Source organism: Grammomys surdaster, unplaced genomic scaffold, assembly GCF_004785775.1.
Source record: "Grammomys surdaster isolate TR1022 unplaced genomic scaffold, NIH_TR_1.0 66, whole genome shotgun sequence".
Taxonomy (NCBI): domain Eukaryota; kingdom Metazoa; phylum Chordata; class Mammalia; order Rodentia; family Muridae; genus Grammomys; species Grammomys surdaster.
Window position 1 is genome coordinate 5520838 of NW_021604568.1, and position 13228 is coordinate 5534065.

A 13228-nucleotide genomic window follows, 5' to 3' on the forward strand; every position below is an offset into this window, starting at 1 on the left:
ACAGAAGAATGGAACTGGCTGCCCATAAACTGAAACCATGAACCAAACTCATCTCTTTTCTTTTTTGAGACAGTCTTACCATGTAGCCTTGGATGTCCTGCAACACACTGTGTAGAGTTCTGCCTGCCTCAGCCTCCCTCACATGGCTTCCATGAGTATTTTAAAGGAGACTGATGAACGCAGGCCTGAAGCTCAGCGGCAGCTGAGTCTGATCCCTAGTCCCATAAACAAGTGAACAGTAACTGAAGACAGAAGCAGCTCTTTCAACCATCTGTTTCAAGGGGAAGTTGTTAACATGCACATAACCATAGAGTAAGTTGATAAGCAAAAAAAATAAAAAAATAAAATAAAAAATATTTTTATTTAAAAATAAAAAATTACCTCATCTTTTGGGAAATAAGGCCTGATAGTATAAACTTTGGAGGTAGGAGTCAGTGGGGGTGGTTGAAAAAAGAGATCATTTGCTCCGTCAATTGGCAGCAAACGCTGTAGGAAGGAAAAAAAAGGGAGACAGATTAGTGTTGAGAAGACACCCAATTCTTTCAATGAGTGTGCACTGCAGATTACCAACTTAACATTAACTGGCTACTGCAGGCAAACCTAAAGAAGAGGGGCATACTACGCTTTACTAATATAATACCTCTTTCCTGGGGGAGGGGCGTTTCAGAATAGCAATTATCCAAACTGACTTACACAGCTTTAATGGCATATTAATAGAAATCTAAATTTATAATCAAAACAAAACAAAAAAAAACTAGTTCAATTATGACATAAATATGTTTTAAAAACCAATCTTAAATGAACCATCTTTCTACAAGATGGCAGGACAGAATGTCAGGAGGAGAGGTTTGGTCTGAAGAGGGTTATCTGTCCAGGAGACGCTTTATCCCCAAAGCAATGCGCTTCAGTTTGCTGTGCGCAGCAGAGCACCTGTTGGGGGGAGAAAAGTAGAGCACCTGAAAAATCCATGAACAAATTCCAGCAGCAAGAACATGGCTATCTTGTTCAGACTGTCACTAGCAGACAGATTTATGTTTTAAGTATATTGTTTTTATTAAGTTACCAAGGAACTACCCTTTAAGCCCTTTGTTAATCACTTGCATCATCAGCCATCTTTTTTTGCTCATGGAGTTTCCTATGGCAGACAAGCATGCGCGCATTGTGCATTGCGGGCGCAGATTTAAATGCTGTGCGACCTGCAAAGAAACAATGTGAAGTGTAGACCTAGAGCCGCTGCGCTTCGCAGGCGCGGGGGATTGACAGCATCTCCTTCAGAAATTACTGTGAAAGAGGAGGAAAATTTGATTTAAAATCCAGCTATGTGACTAAATTGAATTTGGGACTAGAAAGCCTTCGGCAGACCAATCCTTCCAGCCATCAGATGCGCAACATAAGGTTTCTCATAAAACAAAGAAAAATGTCAATTCAGTTGTGAATTCATATTGATACCTGGAACTCTCCTGCTAGACCACCTCTAAAGGCCCAGGGTTCTTGGTCTCCAATTAAGAACTGTGCTGAAGAATGACTACGACACCCTGTTGAGATCAGATCCAAGCGGAGAATGTTACGAGAAAGGGGATTTCCTGGGGTCTCAAATGTCCAACAAACTAACATACACTGGAAATAGCTCTCTAAAAGTTCTAATACAGGGTTTCAAGGCAAGGCTGTGATAATAATTATTTTTAAATGTACAATGGCATTTCAGTTCTTCTACTCCTTCCTCTGTTAATGGAAAGCACTCCTACCAATCAGTTCTACATGTTAATTGTTGGAAGGAATAATTAGGTTATCCACATGAAAGTGTCTATATTCCTTACATACAGCAGTAAATCAAAACAACTGCTTAACTACCAAGAGATTCTGTTAACTATAAACTGAAGCGAATGAGATAAGAGACACTTTATTATCACAGCCCATGAAGGAACTGAATTAAACCTGTCTGAAGTCACATTTTACATTTTGAGGAAGGGTACAGAACAGGGAAAGGGGGTCAATCTTGTCAGAAAACTTAAGGTCAGCAGATACTGTTGACAAAAATGAAATAATAAGTTTTGTTTTCAGTGAACAAGGACCATCCAAATCTACACACGGCCAGTTAGAATACCAATCTAATAAGATCTTGAGAACCAGGGAGGGCCAACTAAATTTCTTAACTTGTCCAAACTAAAAACACATTTTTCTCGTAAGTATGACAATGTGTGTTCTTTTAAGCATGTGCTAGATCACTGCAGGTGTTGGATGCAGACGGCACACGGCAGGCTTGAAGGCAGCCAACCTCACAGGCAATAAAGCCAACAAGCAAGAGATAACGAATAGCTAATGTTTGGAAACCAAATAGAAATGACCTGCCTAGTTTTCTGACAAGATATAGCAGCGCAATACAGTTCTTTTCCATTGGAAGACAGCCTTCTACCTCCTGTTCAAGTTAACAGTCTCATCAGTACAAGATACAGTGTGCTAGTCAGACAGTCCCAAAGCAAACCAAATTTTTGTTGACAATTCGGCCCATTAAAAGATCACATCTAGGTTTGTTATGTTTTAAGGGTAGGGTTATTTATTAAAAAACAAAACAAAAAACCCAAAAAAAAAAACAAAAAACAAAAACAGAACACACATACACACACACATACAAAGGAAAAAAAAAGAAAAGAAAAAGCCAAAACAAACTTCATAAAATGTAGTACTTGTAAAATAAACATGAAATGGGTCAAAATTTAGACTACAACAAGAGCTTGCCCCATTCCATTCAATGATTTACACTATAGAAAAAAACAAATGACAACAAAGCAAAAAACAAAGTACAAAACAACAAAAATAAATAAATAAAAACAATCTGTCTCAAACTGTAAATTCAGCCAATTCCCCTCGCCTCCACTTTGAGACTCCAGCATAACTAGCACTTCCAACCAGTACAGTACAGCGCTGCGTGTGCGAAGGGAGAGCTGTGTAAACGAAAACACGGTTAACGCCTGAGACGCTGCGCAAACGTGACTTCAGTTCATAGCTACTGCCCTACACGTACTCTCCCTGCGCTACCTCACAGATAGACACAGCCTTTCAACCTAAAGCTAATTAATCAGGACGCGCTGTGAGCATCTGCCGCTGTCCGTCCAATAGTAGTAGACACTTGTGCTGAGGACTCTCCCATCTGTACACAATGGGGAAGAAGATAATACAAGTCGTTAGTCATCAAAAGTACTGCATAGCACATTCTTTAAAGGACTGAATGCCAGCTGGACTGGAGAAGAAGAAAACAAACAAGTCTAATCCTAAGTCCCTGGGATTGGTCAGGATACTCTCCCTTGTTGTGGGCCCGGGACAGTCTCACAGGTGTGACGGTGGTTATTTAAAACTACAATGTTCTGAGACTGTACAACTTGGGAAAATGACCCTCACTGTTACCTAAGGCAGACATAGCTTGAGAAGAAAAATGAACAATACTGGATATAATAAAATGTAACTTTCAGGAGTTCTTGGATTTGTGGGGCAGGGTGTGATCCCAAGGACTGAGCCCTAGAGTATAATATTTAAGTGTATATTCTCAAGCTCAATAGTCTGGGGATTTCAGGTTGAAAATCCCTAGGGGCCTTAGAAACTTACAATGTAAATCCCTGTAAGGATTAATAACACTTCCCATCCAACTATCAAGAGATGGTTTTCCCCTGAGCCTAAAGAGAGATGTCTGCCACACTCAATAGGTGTCTAAGATAGAGACACCTATTTTTTTCTTAAAGGTGCTAATTAAGGCACCTGTGCTAATAGATATAGTTCTATGTTTTTAAATCAGTAATCAGAAATTCTTTCTTAATATTTAAGAGCCCAAAGCCATGTAGACAGAGAACTGGAAACCTGAGAACTTGGGAGCTGCCTGTATTTCAGACCATCTATTTTACAACTAAGACCATGACACCCAGTTGTAGTATTTGTGCCTACTATGAAAATGGACACAGGAGTTAGCTTTGCTGCCTGCTGTGTGCTGTACGCCCACTGCATGGAACCTAAAAGTGAGTGAGGTCCCTGGAGAAACTTGGCCATGCTGGTGCTTTTTTACCAAGTTTGGGAATTTCTAAAAGAAAAAAAAGAGGCACACAAAAGTCCACTGAGCAGAGTTTATAGGTGACTGTAACTTCTATACCGTGCTAAATTAATTAGCTGGTAAAGGGATAAAGAGCAGCCACAGGAAGTAATACCAAGTAGCACCAGAATAGCCTTCCACTAAAGCTCGCATGCGCACAGGGCTGGGAGGACAGCTTCCTCTGGCCAGGCCCCTGGGGGGGATTTCAGCAGTTGCTCTATCAAACACAGCACTCATGTTATCAAGACACAGCAAGCAGCAGAAGCTACAGAGTCTCATCTCATAGAGTTTTCTCTCCAAATCAGGTCAGTGTCGGACTCAGGGCTCCATCCAGGAAGCATTCAGTCAGCGCATGTTAAAGTCAGTACTTTCTAAAATATTTTCAAGATATTTATGAAATTAGCCCAAGGGAGAAAAACTAACATGCTTAATACAACTGCTAAGGCTTTCAAGTTTTTCAACTATGCTCACCTTTGAAAAAAATCTGGCCAAAGAACTGAAAAATATTGAAATTTGCCAATTCTCTAAATGGTTTTCTCCCTGTGGGATAATTTTTCAAAGGACAATATATACAAATGAGGAGAAGATTACTGCTGGTGCACCTACCTAACCACTGCACAAAAGACTTCACCATAGACATTATACTCTTGATATCCCAAACATAGGAGTACATGTCATAAAGGATTGTCCTGTTGGCACAATTGGAGAGCCGAGTGAACATCCCCATCACTAGAGCGCACATCTCTTCAAACTTGGCTGCTCGAGACCGCCATTCTTCAATCTATACGGAATTAGAAAGAAAAATGAGATGACTCAAAAATTGTAACCTTAACAAAATGATCTAAGAGTTACACACTGAACAGTTTATCTTAAACAACAATCATTGGTTTAAAGTCTAAGTGAACAATTACTTTCTCTCTCCAAACTGAAAAATATCTAAAAACCCAGACTCCTCCATTTCTAACTAGAACATCAAACAACGGAAGTGAAGGCACCAGATGTATAAAACTACCATTATTTTAAAGAATATATTCTAATTATGGACAAGTTTACACCAGTTACAATTACGTCCATTTAAAAATCTCTAAGGTGAAAGGATGGCGGCTAGCAGTTCAGCACACTTGTTGCTCTTGCAAGGGACTCAAATGACAGGGTCTCCTATAATCCAGGCTGGTCAACCCCTGATGTACTGGAGAACAACCTTGAACTCCTGGATCCCCCTGCCACATCATCTAAGTGCTGGAACCAGCACAGCAGGTATCAGCAGATGCTGCTCTCTGTGGCAGGTATGGTGGCTCTCACAATCCTAACAAACTCAGCGACCCACATCAGTGGGCTCATAACATTTCTAATTCCAAGAGATCCAATGCCTCTGTGGAAACATGCATTAATGATTGTGTACACACACACACACACACACACACACACACCAGCACTAAACGTTAAAGCTAGGCATACCTTTAATCCCACCACTTGGAAGGCTTAGGCAGGTAGATCTCTTTGAGTTCCAAGACAGCTAGGGCTACAAAGAGAAGCCCTATCTTGAAATACCAAAACAAACAAATAAACACACTCTTTAAAATGCTTTTAAGACACTGTAAACAAACTTTCCATATTACCAGCAGTGAGAAGCCACTCAAGGACAAGGAGCATACTCACTTTTTCAGAGTCTTTCCCTTTGCAGTTGACACTGACAACACTGCTGTTGGCTCGAAGCCACTGGAATTCCCGTAACATCTGTGCTCCTTTGGGTCCATGCTCATAGGGAAGGTAGAAGAGATCAGCAAGTAACTGTAAATCCTCCAGAGTCACTGGCTCTGCAGTGTACAAAGGCTTTTCATTTGGACCTGGCACAAACTGCTCCTTGTTTGTTTGCTCGTCTGTCTGCATAGGCGCGATATCATTGATGGAATCTTCTTGCATAGACATCTCTGGGGATTTTGACTCAGCTATGCTCTCCTTATCAGTGTCCATTGGTTTCAACTCCTCTGCCATTTTAGCTTCAACAATTTCAGTTAGTATTTGGTTGTCATTCTTGTGCTCAGATTCTTCTTGCTTTTCTACCACCATATCCATGGGTTCCTCATCTGGCTGTTTCTTTTCTTCTTCCTTGGTCAGAGCTGAGGGTTCACCACTCAAAGCTGCTCCCTGGCTCATAATGGGCTCCTGGTAAACCGTTGTAACTACAGTTGTGGCATTTAAAGAGGGCGCTGCAACTAAGGGAGTCCCGTCAACTACACTTGTCTTAGCTCCACTGTGTGCAACTTGCCTACCTACAATTGGGGAGAGGAAGAAACAAAGGCAATCAAAGTTAGAAACAAACCAAATTGGACTTTAGGATGCTTGCCCTCCACCCGAGGCCAGGAAGATAGGGTTAAGACACTCCCCACCAAGCCCAACGACATGAGATTGATCTCTGGGACTGACATGGAAAGAACTAACTCTTAAAAACTGTGCTAGCCGGGCGGTGGTGGCACACTCCTTTAATCCCAGCACTTGGGAGGCAGAGGCAGGAGCACTATTTTGGCCAGACAGAGACCACATAGCAAAGTCAAAACCTTGCCTCAAAAAAAGTTAACAGTTAAGAAAACCCAGATTCAGTTTCCAACAACCACATGAAAGCTTACAACCACCTGGAACTCCAGTTCCAAAGGCTCCAACACCCCTTTCTGGCCTCCACTAGCACAGTGAACACACAGTGTAGAGACATACATGCAAGCCTAAGACCATATATATAAAAATATTTTTTTAAAGAGCTGGCCATGGTAATACATGCCTAAAACCCCAGCACTGGGAAAGGAAGGCAGGAGGAGGAAGGACTCCAGGACATTTGTGGCCACACAGACAGCAAGTTCTAAACCAACCTGGGCTATATGCCAGCTTTAAAAAAGAAAAAAGAAGAGAAAAAAGAAAAAAGGGCTGCACGCACACGCCTTTAATCCCAGCACTTGGGAGGCAGAGGCAGGTGGATTTCTGAGTTCGAGGCCAGCCTGGTCTACAGAGTGAGTTCCAGGACAGCCAGAGCTACACAGAGAAACCCTGTCTTGAAAAGCCAAAAAAAAAAAAAGAAAAGAAAGAAAGAAAAAAGAAAAAAGAGAGAAGAAAAAAAAGAAAAAAAGCCACGAAAACCTCAACTACATTTTGCTTAGTGGATCTAAAGTAAGGGCATGACTACTTTTGTGACAATTCTGCAATTCAATCTCCAGATAAAAGCTGGCTAGGCCTGTGTAGTAGAACAGGTCCATATTCCAAGAACTCAGGAAAGAGAGAGAGGCAGGTGAGTTAAGAGGCCAGCATGGTCTATAGAGTGAATTTCAGATAGGCAGAGAAACCCTGTCTCAAAGCAAAACGAAAAGTTCAAGCTCTTCTTAGGTTACATGTCAAATTAGAGGTCAGTCTGGGCTACGTGAAACCTTATCAAAAAGGAAAGTCCCAAGGCAGACACCTTCTGAGGAATGTCACCCAAAGTCAACCCCCTGGCACCTACATACACAAACAAATGTATATACACATAAATGAATATAAAATCCAAAGTGAAACATAAAGCAAGAATTAGTGGACGAAGGCAGAGTTAAAGGAGACTTCGCCCAGCCCGCACAGGACGGACTCTAGCTTCCCCGCAGCAGCACCAAGCCCAGTCCAGCCCAACTCACTGCTATACTGATGAGGTACACCGAACTCCTGCAGCCACTCAGTTAAAGCCAGCTTTAAAGCCATCTGTGGGCTGTAGAGCACATCAGTCTCAATGTCTTCATCACTGCCTTCATTTTCTAACTTTATCTGTATTGATACAGTACTGTCTTCACTGTCAGCTGTGGAGGAAAAAAGCACAAAAATAATTTTTATTAGAAAACCCTCCTTGTAAGTGAAGACATATGCCTTGTTGTAGTTAAGATCAAAGCAGCAAAAAACTAAAACAAACCTCGAATATAAAACACAAATACCAGATCCTCCAATAACCATCTAGAAAGTCACTTACTTGTTGAAGGTTTCAACTAAAATAAGTATATTATGATCATTAGAAAAATTGTCCAAATATGTTCACCGAATACTAATAGGGATGGTAAGGTTAATTAAAAGCATTACACTATATATACTCGTCTTTAGGCTGTTATAACTTCATTATTAATCAATAATAGTCTTTTTTCTCCCGAGACAGGATCTCACTATGTAAGGTCTCACTGGCTGTCCCTGAACTATGTAGACCTGCCTGCCTGCCTGTTGCTGAATGCTGGGACTAAGGACGTGCCCCACTCCATCAGGGTGAGCATAAGGTCATCAGGTTCTGAGTGAGGACAGGCAGAGCAGTCAGCTTGGCATTCAGCAACTCTAGTCTAGCATGGAGCACAGAGGAGTTTGGCTAATCTAATAATCTAACAGCTAGCATGTCTTAAAATATGTAAGAGTTAAATACCATGCATGCAGATTATACTCCTAATTGTGTCTTTTATTGGAGTGAAAAGGACAGCAATGACAAAGCCCTACGAGGGCTCAATTTGATGAAAAATTACAAGGGCACAGACCCCAGTTACATACATACACCAAGGTCATGACAGAGAGCACTCCTATCCCAATATCATCAGTAAATCTGCTTCAGACTAACTTCAAATTTTTTACATTTTTATTTCTCATGTGTACCCAGTGTCTGTGGGCATGAATGCCTTCGCATACACACGGAAATCAGAGGACAACTTTGTGGAGTTCCTTCTTTCCTTCCATTATGTGGATTCCAGACACTGAATTTCAGGTTGCTGTCTCCGAGCCACCTCTTGCCTGCTCTAACATCGAAACGTCTATGAGCAGTATTTTCCGCTGAGCCCATATGCAGCAACTCTACTTAATCCAGCTCACATGCCTGTCTAGCTGCTTATCAACACTGCAAGTTATCACTCTTCCTGCTACCATACTGCAGACAGGCATCACAACATGATGGACACCACAAATGTCTGCACTCTTCTTGAACTTAAGATTGTTTTTTCAAAAGTGGTACACTTAATTCTTTGTACTCAACATCCAGGAAGATGCACCTGTCACACAATATCATTAAATGCAAGTCAATAAACAGCCAACATTCTCACTGATAACTAACTCCACTAGGGACTTTGCAAAAAAGTGACTTGTCCAAGTCCACCCAGTCTTTTTCTGTTACGTATCTAAATAAGAGAAATGAAGACATATTGTAAAAAAAAAAAAAGCTGTACTGTGAAACAGAGGAACAGAACTCACAGCTGCCGGCCCCCAGTCCACCATCCACACAGGTACTTACTCATCACCACATCCTTCCTCACTCCGTTCATGTTAGACTTGTACCAAGTGGCAAGGGTGTGGATGGCAACGTAGTTAGCTTCAAATTCACAATTCGGATTAGTCAGCACTCCCTTTAACCGCGGGATAAGCTCTGTGGATCTTCCTTTGTAGGGACCCAGAAACAGCCTCTTCTGGTCATAGTCATTAGCATGAATGTTATCCCAGATCACTGGAGCTCTCTTAATGATCTTAGAGACTTCTTCAATAGATTCTACTGGAATTTCTTTTGAAACAACTTTTGGACCTAGGAATAATTTGTTAAAAGAACATATTTACGCCGGGCAGTGGTGGCGCACGCCTTTAATCCCAGCACTTGGGAGGCAGAGGCAGGCGGATTTCTGAGTTCGAGGCTAGCCTGGTCTACAGAGTGAGTTCCAGGACAGCCAGGGCTACACAGAGAAACCCTGTCTCGAAAAAACAAAACCAAAAAAAAAAAACCAAAAAAAAAAAAAACTTTCTATATGGTTCTTAAAATATATACTGTAGCAGGGCTGGAGAGACGGTTGAGTGGTTAAGAGCATTTGTTTCTCCTGCAGAGAATACGGGATAGATTCCCAGAGTCCGAATGTTGGCTCACAACCATCTATAAAGGGATCTGATGCCCTCATCTGGCATGTGGTATACATGCAGCCAAGCATTCAAACATTAAATAAATAAAAACTATAAAGAGATGAAGTAGGAGCTGAAAAGGTCAGTGACATGGCTCAGTACATAAAAGCACTTGCACACCAAGCCAGATGACCTGAGTGTAACTGCTAGCACCCTCATGGTAGACAGTTTCAACTCTTATAAACTGTTCTCTAACCTACACACATATCATAGCCTATGGCAGGGGTCAGGGAATGGAGGCACACACACACACAGTCTCTCTCATAAGCAGGGTGGTAAGGAGCCTGCCGCTAGGCTTAGTGACCTTACACTTGATCCTTAGGACGCACGGGGGAAAGGAGAAAAATGGTGTCACAAGTTGACCTCTGACCTCCACATGTGTACGACACACATATACCACTTACAGAAATCGAGCAATAAAATTTAAAAATACATAAACAGCTTTGTTTTCTTCATGTATACACTTTCAAAGTTTCTTTCTCCACCCACCTGGTTTTTGAAGCAAAAACCAGGGTTTCATATGTAGTCAGCTGATGGGCTACACTACTAAGCTATAGCCCACTTTCCCTGCCTCCCTTCCCTTTAGTTATTTATAAGGTTGGCTTCAATCTAATAATTCTCCTACTCCAGCCTCCCAAGTGTAGAACAATCACTGTGTACCATCTCAGCCAGATGCTCAATTTTTCTTTTTCTTTTTGTTTATTTCGACAGAGGGTTTCTCTGTGTAGCCCTAGCTGTCCTGGAACTAACTCTGTAGACCAGGCTGGCCTCAAACTCAGAAATTCGCCTGCCTCTGCCTCCCAAGTGCTGGGAATTAAAGGTATACGCCACCACTGCCATACAATTTTTTTTTTTTGGAGACAGTTTCTTCTGCGCAGCCCTGGCACTCACTCTGCAGACCAAATTGTTCTTCAACTCACCTGCCTCTGCTTCCCAAATGCTGCAATTAAAGGCATGTGCCACTATGGCTGACTTCAATTTTCCTTGCTGAACTAACATAGCAATATATCTTTTTACTCATTTTATAAAAAGGAAGTTTCCTAAGAGTCTAGTGATACAGCTAAATCATCTGAGTCGCCCTGGGTTTGATACACAGCATCACATAAACTGGATGTACTGGACAGAGCGGTATTCCCAGTTCTTGGGAGGTAAGAATTGTTAAATTCAAGGTCATCCTTGGCTACGCAGCAAATTCTAGGCCTGGAAAATACAAGACCGTGTCTCAAAAGATCACCTAAAAAAGAGACCAGTTTCTCTAAGCCCTGGTAATGGAAGTTTCATTATAAATTATCAAGAACTTACCTGTCCAAAGCACCTCAATTCCAGGTAGAAGCTTTTCACCCACAGTCCTCAAGTAAGGAGACTGAGATACATTTGGGTAACAGAAAGTGCCACAGTACTCTGAATGTAGAAGGGAAGAAAAATAAGTCAGGACCGAAGTGCTCATTTGTTTGTTTTTTAAAGATTTATTTACTTTATGTATGTGAGTACACTGTAGCTATCTTCAGACACCCCTGAAGAGGGCATCAGATCCCATTACAGATGGTTGTGAGCCACCATGTGGTTGCTGGAAATGGAACTCAGGACCTCCGGAAGAACAGTCGGTACTCTTAACCACTGAACCATCTCTCCAGCACCATGAAGTGCTCACTTATAGCTGGGGAAAATGCTTACAAATCCTGTATTATGTTTATTCAAACAATAAAGGGTTCTATCATACATAAAAGGAATAAACTTAAGCAGATGTTACATATGATAGTTAACACAATCAGATATTCAAACTGGATGGTGTGTCTGACTGTAGTCTCAACTCCAGAACCCAAGACAGGAAGTTCCCATTTAGGCCAGGCTAGGCTCAACATAAGGATGTTACAGACCAGCCCTCATTATATGGAGACTCATTCTTTTTTCCTAATATTTGGGGAACAGCAGCGTCTTTGAGAAGCCCTCACTAGAGCCCTGACCTGGCACTAGTTCTCCTTCCTCTGCTTCCTAGTACTTGATATGAACCTCCATGCCGAGTCTCTGGAAACAAACAGGGCTTTCCTATGGAGTGGAAATTCCTGGTTTCTATGAAGACCCAATTAGGTCATAATGGTATGTGCTGTGACAGACAGGTGAAGACAAGTTTTTCTAAAGCAGACATGTGAAAGAATGTTTTTCTCAAGCAGACACAGGTGAGAAGAGGTTTTGCTAAAGTGGACACATGAGAAGACACATGATGTGTAGCGAGAGTATAAATAGAACCCCACAGGCAGTGGGAGGAAGCTATCGTATCGGTCTGCTTTGCTTCAATAGTCTTTGCTGACACTCATATATTGGTTCGCCTTGCATCAAGTTGCTGATCTTTGCTTAATGCAACTTCATAGAGTAGCTCGCCAAAGAACTTCCAATGATATTCTGGCAGCTTCTTGCAGAGCCTTGAGGTTTATTCTGGATCGAGATGCCAATGCTGATTTGTGTGCAGGTGTCTGGTGAGTGACTGGTCTGCATCCGCTGATTTATGCTGGTGTTTTGCTAGAAGACTGGATTGCTGACAGCAAGATTGTAACTGCCTCAAAGAACTATTTCGAAATAGGTCCACAACCCCCTCTACCCTGTTAACTTTTGTTAACCACTACCTCTGGTGGGTGGTAGGCTAGGAGACTGAAGCATTTAAGAACCCTTATTAAAGTAGGTTCTGAAAAACCCTAAGCCTACAATCCCTATGTCCACAGCCTTGCTCAGCTTTGAGAACCTGTATCTTAAAAAACAAACAAAACCTTGATATTTTCAGTAGTACCAAGCAATCTTTATGATCTCAATCATTAGAAAGTCATTTCATAAAATTTTACAAAAATCTTAGTTTTTTAAAGAAACCAAGGGGCTGGAGAGACAGCTCAGAGGTTAAGAGTACTGACTGCTCTTCCAGAGGCCCTAAGTTCAGTTCCCAACAACCACATGGTGGCTCAACCATCTGTAATGGGATCTGATGCCCTCTTCTGGGGTGTCTGAAGAGAATGGAAGTGTACGCACATACATAAAATAAATAACTTAAAAAAAAAAAACAATTAAGCCTGTCATGTGATCTATGCAACTGTATGCACATCTGTATACATCCCAGACTTGGGACAATGAGGCAGTTTGGTGTTCAAAAGTCTAAGGCTAGCCTGTGATCCATGAGACCAAAATCTAATATCCTCACCAAAAAAGAATTCTGACTAAATTATTTCTTACAACTACCTCCCTTCCTAAACA

The 13228-nt window shown here is 41.6% G+C and overlaps 1 protein-coding gene across 3 annotated transcripts in view; it reads right to left on the minus strand.

Moving 5' to 3' along the window:
* Nucleotides 1–13228, minus strand: part of Oga (O-GlcNAcase) — a 33723-nt gene that overhangs the window by 10220 nt on the left and 10275 nt on the right. For 2 of the 3 annotated variants that reach the window (XM_028776359.1, XM_028776360.1), the window contains 7 exons: nt 11294–11392; nt 9342–9626; nt 7729–7887; nt 5735–6348; nt 4682–4856; nt 1450–1535; nt 382–486 (listed from right to left, as the gene is read on the minus strand). In XM_028776359.1, the coding sequence (XP_028632192.1) occupies nt 382–486; nt 1450–1535; nt 4682–4856; nt 5735–6348; nt 7729–7887; nt 9342–9626; nt 11294–11392 (1523 nt within the window). Of the gene's footprint in view, nt 1–79; nt 272–381; nt 487–1449; nt 1536–4681; nt 4857–5734; nt 6349–7728; nt 7888–9341; nt 9627–11293; nt 11393–13228 lie in introns of all 3 variants that reach the window. The other variant, XR_003712477.1, reaches the window with a different exon arrangement.